The 12,683-nt window shown below is 60.0% G+C and overlaps 1 protein-coding gene across 1 annotated transcript in view; it reads right to left on the bottom strand.

Moving 5' to 3' along the window:
- Window positions 1-9,611, bottom strand: part of CHD5 (chromodomain helicase DNA binding protein 5) — a 57,842-nt gene extending 48,231 nt beyond the window's left edge. The window contains exons 1-2 of the mRNA XM_055306984.1: window positions 9,533-9,611; window positions 42-169 (exon numbers count right to left, since the gene is read on the bottom strand). Of these exons, the coding sequence (XP_055162959.1) occupies window positions 42-169; window positions 9,533-9,611 (207 nt within the window). The remainder of the gene's footprint in view (window positions 1-41; window positions 170-9,532) is intronic.
- Window positions 9,612-12,683: the final 3,072 nt, after the last annotated feature.

The following is a 12,683-nucleotide window of genomic DNA, read 5'->3' as shown; positions in this document are numbered from 1 at the left end:
ACCCGCCAGCTGCCCCGACCCCAGCAGGGCACCCCACGCACCTCTTTCTTCTTCCGCTTCCCTTTGGACCTGTTCTCCTTGAGCTTCTTGGATTTCTTCTTCTTGGGAAGGCCCACAGGCTCCTCAGGGAAATAGTCATCAAAGCCTCCAAGGCCACCATCTTCTTCTTCTGGAGGAGTCAGAGTGGGAGGGGATTACTCTGCGCTCCCCTCAGGGAGCCCCCAGAGACACAAAGGCAGAGGCAGGGCCCAGAGGGTCAGCCAGCTCCTCAGGCATCCACCTGCCACCTCGGTAGCCACCCCTTCCCAGCGGACAGTGCCTCTGCCTGCCCCAGCCTCCTCCCAAGCCCTCAGAGCCACCAGACCAGACCCAATGAGTAGAGTCCCATATCAGGCGGGCTGTGTCACAAGTCCCCACTTCTCTAGACCTTTCCTCTCCTCACTGTAAAATGGACAATAACCACCCACCCTGACAAGATAGAGCTCAGCAACAATGTTCTGAACAAAAATGAGCAGCTAATTAAGAATCCTCATTGGCATGACTCCCCCAGGGCGGAAGCAGCCCCACAGAGTCATGAAGCCATCTCTGGGTGGCTCCAGGGAGGGGTCAGGGCCTATTTCTGCCCTCTGCCCATGGTGTGGCTGGGAAATGGCCTGTGAATGCAAGGCTAATGGGGATGCACGGGTCACATCACCCCAGGACCACCTAGAGCCACAAGCAAGGTCCTTGAGGGCTTTGGAGGGAGATCAAGGAAGAGGATGCCAGGTTCCCCCTTAATGAGGATCAGAGACCACATTGCCTCTCCCGCCCAAACCCGCACACACACCCACACGGTACACGCACCCCCAGTCACACATGCAGGATGCCAAACCCATTCCGGCTGGGCACCCTGGAAGATGTGAAATTCAGAGAGATGCTGCATCCGCCACACGTGGGTTTTCCAAAAGCAGCCACGATTTCCGAGCTCCCCTCCCTCCTCCATGAATTTAAAAGGCCAAGAGGGGAGCGGGACAGGTGTGAGTGTGCAGCTGGCTTCAAGCTTCATGTTACTCCCCCCTCCAAAAAGGAGGGGGCTTGACATGTGGCCCTGGGGCCTAGCTCCCACTCAGGATATCAGAAATGAGAAAGGGCAGCCAGCCCTGAGTTCCTGGGGGTGGGGGTGGTGTTAGATGAGGAAGAAGGGGAGAGTGGGGAGGGTCCTCCAGAGCAGAGATCCATCCAGAAGAAAGCCACCAAACCTCCCAGGTCCACGAAAGGGGCCCATCAGAGATCAGCGCTCCATGCCAGCCAGGGGCCCTGAGCACCCACAGTCAGACTGTCCTACCCCATGGCCCTGCACCCAGGGGAGCAAAGAGAAGAACCAACTGGGGATTCACCTCCACAGGGGTTGAGGGGACACACAACAGGGAATCTCAGCCTGATTGGGTGTGCCACCCTGTGCCCCTGAGGAGGGTGCCCAGGAGACTTTCACTGGGGAAGGGCGCAGTGTCCCCACTGAATCAAGTTAAAAGAAACAAAGCTCCCATCACCCTCCCCAGGAAGCCTACCACCACATATCATGGTCAATGATCATGTGAGCTGCACATCACAGTGCAGACATCCCCGGACATACATGGACACACCTGTCCTCCAAACAGGGCCCCTCACCACCACCCCCACCACCCCCACCCCCCGCCTTGGACCCCTGTCCCCTAGAGTCCCCCAGGTCCTGTGGCTCCCATCGCCACCCTCTGGGTGCAGCTAGAGGGCGCTGGTGACTCCAGTGGCCTCCTACCCTAGTGCCTTACAGGGCTGGTCCCTACCAGGGGCAGGTGCAGGCTGCACCACTGTCTGGGCACCCCTCGGTCCTGAGGCCCCCCTCTAGCAGGGCCAGGTCGCCGTATTATAGAGCCCTCTCCCACCAGGAGTCCATGGAGGAAGGCAGCAGGGCACGCCGGAGCCCCAGAGCACTCCCCATCCTCCTGGGCAAACATAGGTATGGAGAGAGACTCCCTGCAGGACTGGGAGCTGCTGCAAAGAAGGTGGCCAGAATGCTGGCTGTCCCCGGAGGGCCAACTCCATGGTCCTGGCTGGCACAGGGGGACACAGCTGCCAGGGCTTGGCCAGGGCTATGGCACACAGGGCCAAGCAGTGGCAGGTCAGCCCAAAGTGGAGTTTAATTTGGGCCAGGTCTTGAGCGGAGCCAGGCTGAGGAAGAGCTGCACAAGTTGACCCTGTCCCATCCTGTCCCTCTTGGCCCTGGCACCAGAGGGGCAGGGATTTTTTGAACCAGTTGGATATGTGCACAGAGACCCCCAGAGTAATCCTGGGGTCTGGAGGTAGTGACAGAGCTGTCTGTCCACACCTGCCCACCACCACACCTGACCCTACCTCCCCTAGAGCCACAGGGAGACTGCCTGGGCAGAGCCACCCCTGTACCCCAGCAATGCCCAGCACCAGTTATGTAAGAACCTCGGGCTGATGCAATCAGGAGGGGCCATCTCCCTCCTGCCACCTCCCCCAAGTCACCCGTTCCCTTGGCAGGGCAGTCCCCCAAATTGGGAAGGCCAGCTGAGCACAAGGTCACTGACTGACCAACTGGCCATCAGAACACAAAGGGGATGAACAGGTGGCTGCAGGAGGTTATCTGCCTGGGGCGGAGGGTATGGGGCTAGGGGGTGCCCCACAGGGTAGCCCTAATCCACGCCCAGAACGATCCTCAGAGGATAAGATCCCAGACCCTCTGCCCAGAGACAGAGCCCCTCCTCCATTCCCAGAAGACCTCGTGGCCCAGGGCCATCTGCCTGATTAAATCCCTCCTCCAAGAAGGTTCCAGAGCTGGCACACTAGGATAGGGACCCCACCCCGTCCACTCCCCATCTCTGACAGACCCTTCTGGTTCCTGAACAGATTCTGGTAGCCCTGAGGACACCCCAGGACTGAGCTCTGTGACACTCCTTCCCAACACCTCATGATTCCCTACACCATATCTCCACCCTGGCCCCATCTCCCCCTCCTACATCTCCTGTAACAGCCTCTGAGCTTTCTAAACCCAGACCTCGAAAGTCATAGCTAAGCAACCCTGCCTGGTGCCCCTCGGCTGCTCCCCAAGCTCCCAGCCCCGGGCCCCCCTCAGGGCACAGTTAGTGGTAAGGGGGATCCCACTTACCCTGGGTGAGGGCCCCAGGAAAGAGCACCCCAGGGACTCCATGCCCCGCCAGCTCCCCACCCCTCCTGGCTGCTCCCAGAGCCCCCTGCCTGCCCCCGCACTGCCCTCCCACACCAGCCCTGCCCCTCCAGGGCCGGAAGCTCCATCGATCCAACTTGGGCTATAATTAGGACCCATTAGCCTTGTTATCTCTGCTACCTCCTAAGCTTCCAGGTCGGGAGCAGGCTGGGGGGAGGGGGCGGGGGAAGCTGCTTCAGAGACACAGAGACAGGGTGACAGAGGGGCAAAGAGAGATATCTCTGCTGTTTTTTCCTGCATTCCCCACAGTCCTCTCCCCAGCTCCTGCATAGGCTTGGGCTCCGCCCTAGGGGACCTGGGGCTGGCCTCACTGAGCCATTTAAAGCTGCAGCCCAGGTGAGCTGGGTGGGCCCTTCTCAGGGTAACATGTTGTAACAGTCCCAGTACCTACGTGCCACCTGCACTGCGCTGGAGCAGGTAGTGTATGTTAATTTGTATTAATGCATTTACTCCAAACAGGAATCTTGAGAGATGGTACTATTACCCCCAATTGCAGAGAAGGAAACTGAGGCTCAGCAGTCTCATGACTTAGCCATGGAGCTTCACAACCAACAGCTGGTAGAGCCAGGGTGGAACCCAGACAGGTAGTTCCCACCACCATGCGTGGTCCTCACCCCCACCCTTCCCCAGGCACCGGAACTCCCCCCAGAATTCAGACTTTCCCCATATTTACTTAGCAGGCATTTTGATAGCACTGCCTGTGGCTGAGCTCGGGCCTCACCCTGGGCCAGCCCTTGGTCTGGAAGGTTCTGGAAAGTCCCATAGGGGTCCCTCAGGGGGTCAGGGCTAGTCCACCCCACGCTCACCCCCAGAGCAGGTTCTGCTCAGCCCAGCCCCTGCCCCCTCCTCTGGGCAAGAATGCAGCCCCCCAGGGAGTTTTGCAGATGCAAGGTGATCAGAGCAAAAGGAAAGCATGTGATGTGGAGGAAGTCAGGACCTCTGATTTGAGGGTGGTTGAAGGATTTGGGGGCCCAAGCCAAGTGGAGGGACAAGAACTCCACTGCCAGAGTCCAGAGAAGAGGCCAAATCTGCCAGTGATGGGGACCTGGCTCAACATCCACCATTCTCTCTGGGGCTTGGAGTGGAAGCTCCTTCTGTTCTCTACCTCCAACCCACCACCCAAGGGGAGGACAAGATCACCTGGTGGCCAGGAGGGAGGGAGGGACAGGGGAATACAGAGGTCAAATCACCACCCCTTCCTGGCAGGTGGCCCCCAGCCCTTCCCAGCTGAGACCATTTCTTCTTCATCCTTAAAGAGCCTAGCAGTGCCTTTTTCACAGGGTGATGGAGAATTAGAAGCTGTGAGGCGCACAGTAAATGCTTGGTGATAGCAGATGGAGCCCAGGGCCCCAAGAGGGGTGACAGAGGGTGGGGGTCTCCAGTCTGAGCACTGCTGAGCCAGGGATTCCCAAGGCCACTCTAGGGCTACCCTGGGAGAGGAGGGTGCCAAAACGAAGGTTCGCATCAGTCCTTGGAAGACCCCTACACCATAGGCCCTCTGCTGATAATAGGTGGTCAGTACTCCTGCCCAAGAGAGGATTGGTAATTTATTTACGACATTTAACAAAATCCAGACATCACCTCATTGGCGTCTCATCAAAGAAAGCGTCAATTCTGAGCACTCTGGGCAGGCAGACGAGGGGAAGAGGTAAGGTTTTACCCTAAGGGCCTGGGGCCAGGGAGAGAGTGAGGATGAGGAGAGGGACCTGGGGCAAGCAGGGACAGGATCCCATGCAAACCCAGAGCACTGGCGGAGAGGAGGAAAGAGAATCAAGGAGGGAGGGGATAGGGAGCCATACCTGACGGCCAGAGAGAAACAGACAAAAAGAGGGAAAGTGAGGGACAGCCAGAGAGAGAAGCAGAGGCAAGCACTCAGGGAAGGCAAACGGAAACAGAGGAACAGACATGGGGGCAGAGTGAGAAAAAGAGACAGGGAGAGAGAAATAAAGACAGAGCCAAAGAAAAGGCAGAAAGTCTCAAAAGTTTTACCTGCAAAAGCCCCAGAAAATTAGATATCACATGCTGTGTTCCATACCTGGTTCGGAGAAGATACTTGAAAGATCTATCTATGCTGGGGACACGGATGGATGGATGAGGGATGGAGAGTGGGTAGGATGGGTGGATGGATGGATAGATGGATGATGTGGGTTGGATGGATGGATGAAAGATAAATGAGGGATGGAGAGTGGGTAAAATGAATAGATGGATGGATGGATAGATGGATGTTGTGGGTAGGATGGATGGATGGATGGATGGGGTGATACGTGTATGGTTGGTTGGGGTTGGTTGGTTGGTTGGTTGGTTGAAGAGATATTTGATGGGAGGGTGGGTGCGTAGATTAATAGGAGGCTTAGTGACTGAATGAACTGGTAAATGATAGATCAATTTGGAAGGATGTGAATATCCCACAGGCCAAGGCACTGGGCACAGCATGCTGGTCACTTCACCTCCCTCTTCCCAGCAAACAGTACAGGCTCCCTGGACCCCCCAAAACCACATTTCCCCGTGGGGTTGAAGTGAGTTAAGAAAGCATGAACCGAGATGCCCAGGTGCTCAGCAGTTTAGCACTGCCTTCAGCCCAGGGTATGATCCTGGAGACGTGGGATCAAGTCCCATGTCAGGCTTCCTGCATGGAGCCTGCTTCTCCCTCTGCCTGTGTCTCTGGCTCTCTCTCTGTGTCTCTCATAAATAAATAAAATCTTAAAAAAAAAAAAAAAAGGCATGAACCTTGGGAATCATGGCTATCACTGCCTCCTGGCCCCTGGGCTACAGGAAGCCTAAAATGCTCACATGACTGGGGCCAGTCCTGTGGGCATGGGGTGGTGCTGGTTATGGGCCAGTCAAGTGACTCTGGGGCAGAGTGGTCACACTGCCCAGCCAGAAGAGAGGCTGGGCACACCAGCACTGGGAAACCCACCCCTGGGACTGGGGTCAACCAGGCTGGGAACTTGAAGGAAAAGGCGGGGGGACTCTCCTTCTCTCCCTCTTTCCTCAAGCCCAGGCTTCCACACCCCCAGCTTACTACATGAGGGTGCAAGTCTCAGAAGCATTTCCTTGAGGAAGGAAGGTCAACTGCTCCCTTGGACAATACTGATAGCAGTCACAGTTTACTGGGGACCTATTATGTGCTGGGTACTGTGACCTAAATGTTCCACATGCACTGTCTCACCAGTCCTCACAATAACCCTCTGTGAGGTAGCTAGTGCCATATCCCCATTCCACAAGTGGGGACACTGAGGCAGAGGAGCTGGGGAGCTTGCCCGGAGTCAGGCAGCTAACAAGCAGCAGGGCCAGGACCCATCTGAGCCCGGAGTCCTCACTTCAACCAGCCCTCAGCACTCCTTGGAGAGTCTGGCAGCTGCCAGGCCCCGAACCCGAGCCCAAGCCTGAGCCCGAGCCCGAGCCCCAGCAGCAGGCGGCCACCATGCCTCCACCTCCCAGCAGCCTCACCTACCTGCCACAGTGCCAGAGCGCTGGCCCGGCCGAGTCCTGTGTGGAAAACAAGAACACAGCCCAGGGGGAGGGGAAGATGGGGCACAATGGAGAGAAAGATTTGACAAAAACGAGTCCAACTGCTGCAGACTCAAAAATTAGTATGACCGCTCCTGACACACTGGCTCCTCCCTCCTCGCACACTGCGGTGTCTCAGAGCCAGCTGACCCCAGGTCCAAGTGGGTGACAGCCCTGAGCTCAGGCCCAGGCCCGCACAGCAGCTGTAATGGAGGGCTCGGGGGCCAGCTGGCCAGCACTTCGAGAGACACACAGTGTCTGGGCTGAAGCTATCACCATGTCCGGAGGCCGGGGGTGAGCCAGGGACTTCCTGCCTTCAGACCCCAAGACCACGACCACCTCTCAAGCACCCATGGTGCCCGGTGCCAGGCACAGCTGAAGATCAAAGGGGTCACACTCAAGGGGTGAGCCCAGACACAGAAGCACACTGGTGGTAGGAAGTGCTGCCAAGAAAATAAAGCATTATAATGGCCCTGAGGGCTGAGGCCACACTTGGGCCAGGAGTTCATGGAGGGCCTCCTTGCGGAGACATATGGGCTGGGACCTACTTGACAGCAAGGAGGCAGCCAGGAGCAGAGAAAAGAGTGGGTCAGACAGAGGTCACAGCCAGTGCTCAAGGGCAGGATGGAGTCTGGAGTTTGGGGGGTTCCAGAAGCATCAAGGAGGCCAGGGTGGCTGTAGTTTGGGAACAAGGTGGGGTGGGGTAGATGAAGGTGGAATAGAATAGGAGCTCATCGATCCATCCATCAGGCGAGTCTGGGCCTGATTTGTGTTTTCAAAGGTGACCCTGGCTCCTGAGTGGAGGGTGGTCAGTGAGGTCTAGTTAGAGAAGGCTATGAATGAACCAGAAGCAGGGGACAGAGCCTTGGGCCAGGCATGTGGAGAGGGAGCTTGGGAAGACCCCTGCAGAAGGATGGGGTTGCAATCCCCAGGCCAGAGGGGCTGGAGCAGGACCTCTTCTCTGCAGGGCTTTGGTTGCTTCCAGAGGCCCTGGCGACAACCTTACCCCTCCTCCCCACCTTGCCCTGGAGCAATGGGCATGGGAGGGAGGAAGGGACAGGGAGATTAGGTAGTGAGCAGGTGATCTGACCTCTCTCACCCAAAGAGAGTGAGGCAGGTGCCCATCAACCCTCCCCATGCTCTGAGTCCCAACATAACCACCAAGAGCCAGAGCATGCGAGGAAAGGGGACAGGGGACCCCATCTGGGGTTCAGTGAAGTCCTGGAAATAAGCCTGCTAATGCATGTTCAGCTGTCCACTGCCCCATCAGTGCCACAAAGGGGCCACGCCCCAAGCACCACCTCCAATGCCTGAGGAAGTCAGAGAACTGCTTAGGGGGGACTCAGCCTCCTGGGTAGGAAACAGCCATGGGTTTCAGTGCAGCTAATGGGCCTCTCTGTTCTCTCCCAAGAAATAGGCCTAATTCCTTGCACCCAGAGACTTAACAGTCAACTATTGTCCAAGCACCCCCTCCCACAAGGGGCCACCTCACCCCCACTCCCCTAACTAGAGCAGGATCTTTGCAAACTTGGACAGACTGTCTGAAAGGCAGTGGGGCCAGCTCCAGGAGGGGCCCTAGTCACAGCGTTAAAGCAAGCGAAAAGGGGGGGGGGCGCAGTGGGCGGGGCCATCTGGGGGGAATCCCCTCTCCAGGAAGACTCAGAGCAGCCTGGGGAACTGCGGCCTGGCCTGCCGGGTCCTGGTCCTGCCGGGTCCTCCGCCTCTCACCCCCTGCACACAGGGGCTGGGAGTGCCAATTTGCAGAAGGTCCCACTCGCCCTCCCTCCAAGGCACTTTTGGGGCCAGACAGCACACTCCTGGGCTCGGGAGGGCCCCCGAACTTCCCACGAGTCTCTCAGGAGCCCAGAAGGGGCCCTTGACTTGGTGCCGGGAAGAGGAGAAGAGTCCCCAAGAAGGAGGGAGGGAGGGAGGGAGGGAGGGAGGGAGGGAGGGAGGGAGGCTGGTTGACGGGGTGAGGTGAGGCCCTGCCCTGCCGGGCCAGGAGGAAAACCGTCCCGAACAAATGGTGAGCAGTTAACTAGAGAATGATCCTACAGGGTTACCCCTGCCGCACGAGCCCTGTTTACGCCCAATTCCGAGAGGGACGGCAAGGGCTGGGGCGGCGGCCCCCGGCGTCAGGCCCGTGGCCAAAGCTGGATGCGCTGGGAGCGCCACTGCCCGGCCGGCCGCGGGCTGGCGGCGCCGGCGGCCCCGGGAAAGTGTTTGGGAGCGGCGGGGCCAGCACCCCGCGGCCGGTGAGGGGAACCCGAGTCCGAGCCCGCGCGCCCCGGCCCGCAGCCCCGGCGGCCCCGGGGAGGGGAGGCCGCCCCCCGCCAGGGCGTTCGCGGGGTCCGCCCGCACCTCCGGCCCCACCCAGCGCTGCCCCGGCCGAGGCGGGCGGGGGCCGGTCCCGCCTGCCCCCGCGAGGCCAGGGGCGCGCGGCGCGGGGGGCGCGGGGGGCGCGGGGGGCGAGGGGGGCGCGGCGCCGGGAGCCGAGCGCGATTCCCGCCCCTTTCAAGGGCACGCGGGGCTGAGCCGGCGGCGCCGCGCCCCCTCCCCGCCCGGGGCGCCTCCGCCCGCGCCCGACCCCGCCGCGTCCCGCGGGGCCCCGACCGCACCCCGCCCCGGCGCTCGCCCGGCCCCGCGCCCTTGGCCGCGCGGCGCCGACAGGGCGGGAGCGCAGCCCGCGGCCCGGGCGCCCCTCCTGCGCGCCGCCGGGCCCCGCGCCCCCCGCGCCCCCCGCGCCCCCCGCGCCCCCCGCGCCCCCGGCCCCGGGCGCAGCCGGCGCCCGCTCACCTGACATCTCGTCCTCGTTCTCCATGTCGTCCGCGAACAGCCGCGGCAGCTCCTCCTCGGCGCCCAGCGGGCCCCGCATGCCCGGCGCGGGGGGGAGGGGAGGTGGGCGCCCCCCCTCCCGCCGGGCGCGGTGCCAGCCTTAACCCGTGCGCGGCCGGACGGGCGCGCGCGGCGGGCGAGGCGGCCTCGGTGAGAAGATGGCGGCCGCCTGCCCCCCCACCCCCCCGGACCTCCACCCCTCCGTCTCGACCCCCTTCCTCTCGGCCGCCTCCGCCCCGCTCCCCGCAACGCCGGGCCGCTCCGCCCACCGCGCCCCGCAGCCCGAGTCCGCAGCCGGCCGAGGGTGGCGGCGGCAGCGCCGGCGGCTCGGCGGCTCGGCGGCAGGGGGGGGGCGGCACACATGCCCGGATTGTGACGTCCAGTCTGTTGCTGTGGCAACCCCATCCCATCGTTCCGGCAGCGCGACTAGTTAACGGCGGAGAACAAGTTGGGGGGACTAGTCCTGAGCCCCGGGTGCAGGGGGACGCGCCCGGCGCTCCGGCAGGGGGAGCCGTCGAGGCGCCCGCGCGCGGGGACCCGACGGCCGAGCGGGCGGCGGGGACTCGACGGAGCGGGGCCGGGTGGGAGGCGGGGAACGCGCCCCCGCGCACCCCGGGCAGGACCCGCCGCCGCCGCCCCGGAAGGCGTCCTGCCCCGGAGGCCCCCCGGGCGCAGGGGCGGGGCCCCGTGGGCGGCGGGCGGCGGGCGGCGGGCGGCGGGCTCCCGCACTCGGCTCGCGTGCACCGAGAACCTCCCCGCCCCGCACCCAGCTCGGCCCTTTCGAAAGGCTCGAGGAAGAACGTGCTCTGCCCTTGGGGAAGGGCCCCTCCGGAGGCCTCCGGGGCTGATTCCTCCAGAAACCTGCGTGCAGCCTGGCTCCTCCCTCACCCCAGGGCACCACGCTCCCACCGCCACGTGCCCTCTTCCAAAACGCCCCTCCGGAGCCCCTGGGGGTCATGCAGATCTGCGATCTTTGCGCCCGGAACTCCCGCTCAGAAGCGACACCTGTCGCAGGGGCTAAGGAGCCTCAGCCAACAGCCCTCAGGTGTTAAAGCTGAAGATGGAGCCCAAAGCCCTTGGGAGCAAGGCTGGAATTTTACATGAGGGCGGCCAGTCTGGGGAGCCCGAAGTCTTAAAGCTACTCCGAGAAGCCCGAAGTTTCAGTGGCCCTTAGGACGGTCGCCTCTCTAGCCCAAGAAGAGCCAATAAAGGGAGAGTACCCCTACCTCACTGCCTCCGGTCAGACACGTTTGGGGGAACCCACTGGAGACTCATGTGGCTGCCAAGGACCTACGGAATCTGCCTGACTCAGGAAGCAAGAAAGCAGGGTACTGGGGTCTCTTCTCTGACACCAACCGCTCTTGGGTTGGCTGAACATCTGCCCCATCCTGGCGGGTGTTCACCAGTAACCCCTAGCACCCTGAACAACAAGAGAGCCCTCCCTTTCCTGGGGTGTTTGGGGAACCAGGAGAGTCGTGACTGCCTGATGAGGGCCCCCCAAGCAACACCTCTTGGCAAGGGGGCCACAACCCAAGCTATGATGAATCCAAGTTGTGACCGGAAGGCAGAAGGCGACGGATGGCCTAGGGGAGTCCGAACGATGTGTAGCAAATTTTTCCTCCCCCTTCCCAACCAAATGGAATTGCCAGCAAGCCCTGAACAAAAAGCTGGTCCTCATTCATTCCCTGGCACAAGCAGGTCTGTCCAGCCTCCTGGATGAAAGTGCAGGATGCCAGGAATCCCCTTCATCTCCCAGATCACTTTTAAACCACACTGGAGAGAAGCTGGAAGCGTCTCAGGGCAGGTGACGTGCAAGGGCCAAGGGAAAGGCAGCAGGGCGGTGGGCTAAGCAAGCAAAGGGCTTCTCCGGTCGAAGGCTGTATTTCACATCACTGAGCATGTGGCCGGGGAGGCACTATTCTCCCTGGCAAGGATGCCTTGCTCTTTCCTGACCTCCCGGGTTCTGGATGTTAGCCATCCAGGAAAACCCCAAAGCACCACCAAACCTGCCCAGCCCTCCACAGCCCCACCCCTGGCCCTTCCCAGATAATGGGAAGAGATCAGAACACTTCCAAAGGTTCTCTGTTGCGCTTGAGAGAAACTTGGACTGACAGTACCTCCCATCGGCAGAAAGCCCCCACCTCAAGCACACACCATTAACCTTGGGTGCAACTGCCCAGGTGAGGCTGAGACAGTGGAGACACCATTCAAGAAAGAACAGTTCCACCTGCTTAACTTGGCAACCAAGAGTGGAGCCGCTCGCCATTCCGATCCTCCCTGGCCGACCCATCTTGCCCACAGGCACAGCTTGCTCACACCACTCAATGACCAAAAGCAGAAGGAAGCAAACACTGGAATGGCAGAAACAAATGGATTTTTCACTGGAAATCACCAGTATTTAAAGGAGAGCTCTAAAAATTAAGAATAGGGGATCCCTGGGTGGCGCAGCAGTTTGGTGCCTGCCTTTGGCCCAGGGCGAGATCCTGGAGACCCGGGATCGAATCCCACGTCGGGCTCCCGGTGCATGGAGCCTGCTTCTCGCTCTGCCTGTGTCTCTGCCTCTCTCTCTCTCTCTGTGACTATCATAAATAAAAAAAAAAAATTAAGAATAAAATTAAATTTTAATTTTAAAATTAAAAAAAAAACGCCTGGGGGCGTCTGCCTTCGGCTCAGGGCGTGGTCCTGGGGTGCCGGGATCTGTGTCTCTCGTGAATAAATAAATAAATAAATAAATAAATAAATAAATAAATAAATAATAAAATTAAATTAAAAATAAAGGGGAGGGGATCCCTGGGTGGCTCGGTGGTTTGGTGCCTGCCTTTGGCCCAGGGCACGATCCTGGAGTCCCGGGATCGAGTCCCACATCGGGCTCCTCTCATGGAGCCTGCTTCTCCCTCTGTCTCTCTCTGTGTGTTTCTATGAATGAATAAATAAAATCTTTAAAAAAAATAAAATAAATAAAAATAAAAATAAAGGGGAGGGACGCCTGGGTGGCTTAGCGGTTGAGAATCTGCCTTCCGCTCAGGGTGTGATCTTGGGATCCGGAATCGAGTCTCCTGTCGGGCTCCCTGCATGGAGCCTGCTCCTCTGTGTGTCTCATGAATAAATAAAA

Source organism: Nyctereutes procyonoides, unplaced genomic scaffold (assembly GCF_905146905.1).
Source record: "Nyctereutes procyonoides isolate TBG_1078 unplaced genomic scaffold, NYPRO_anot_genome, whole genome shotgun sequence".
NCBI lineage: Eukaryota > Metazoa > Chordata > Mammalia > Carnivora > Canidae > Nyctereutes > Nyctereutes procyonoides.
This window is presented reverse-complemented; position numbering and strand designations above follow the sequence as displayed.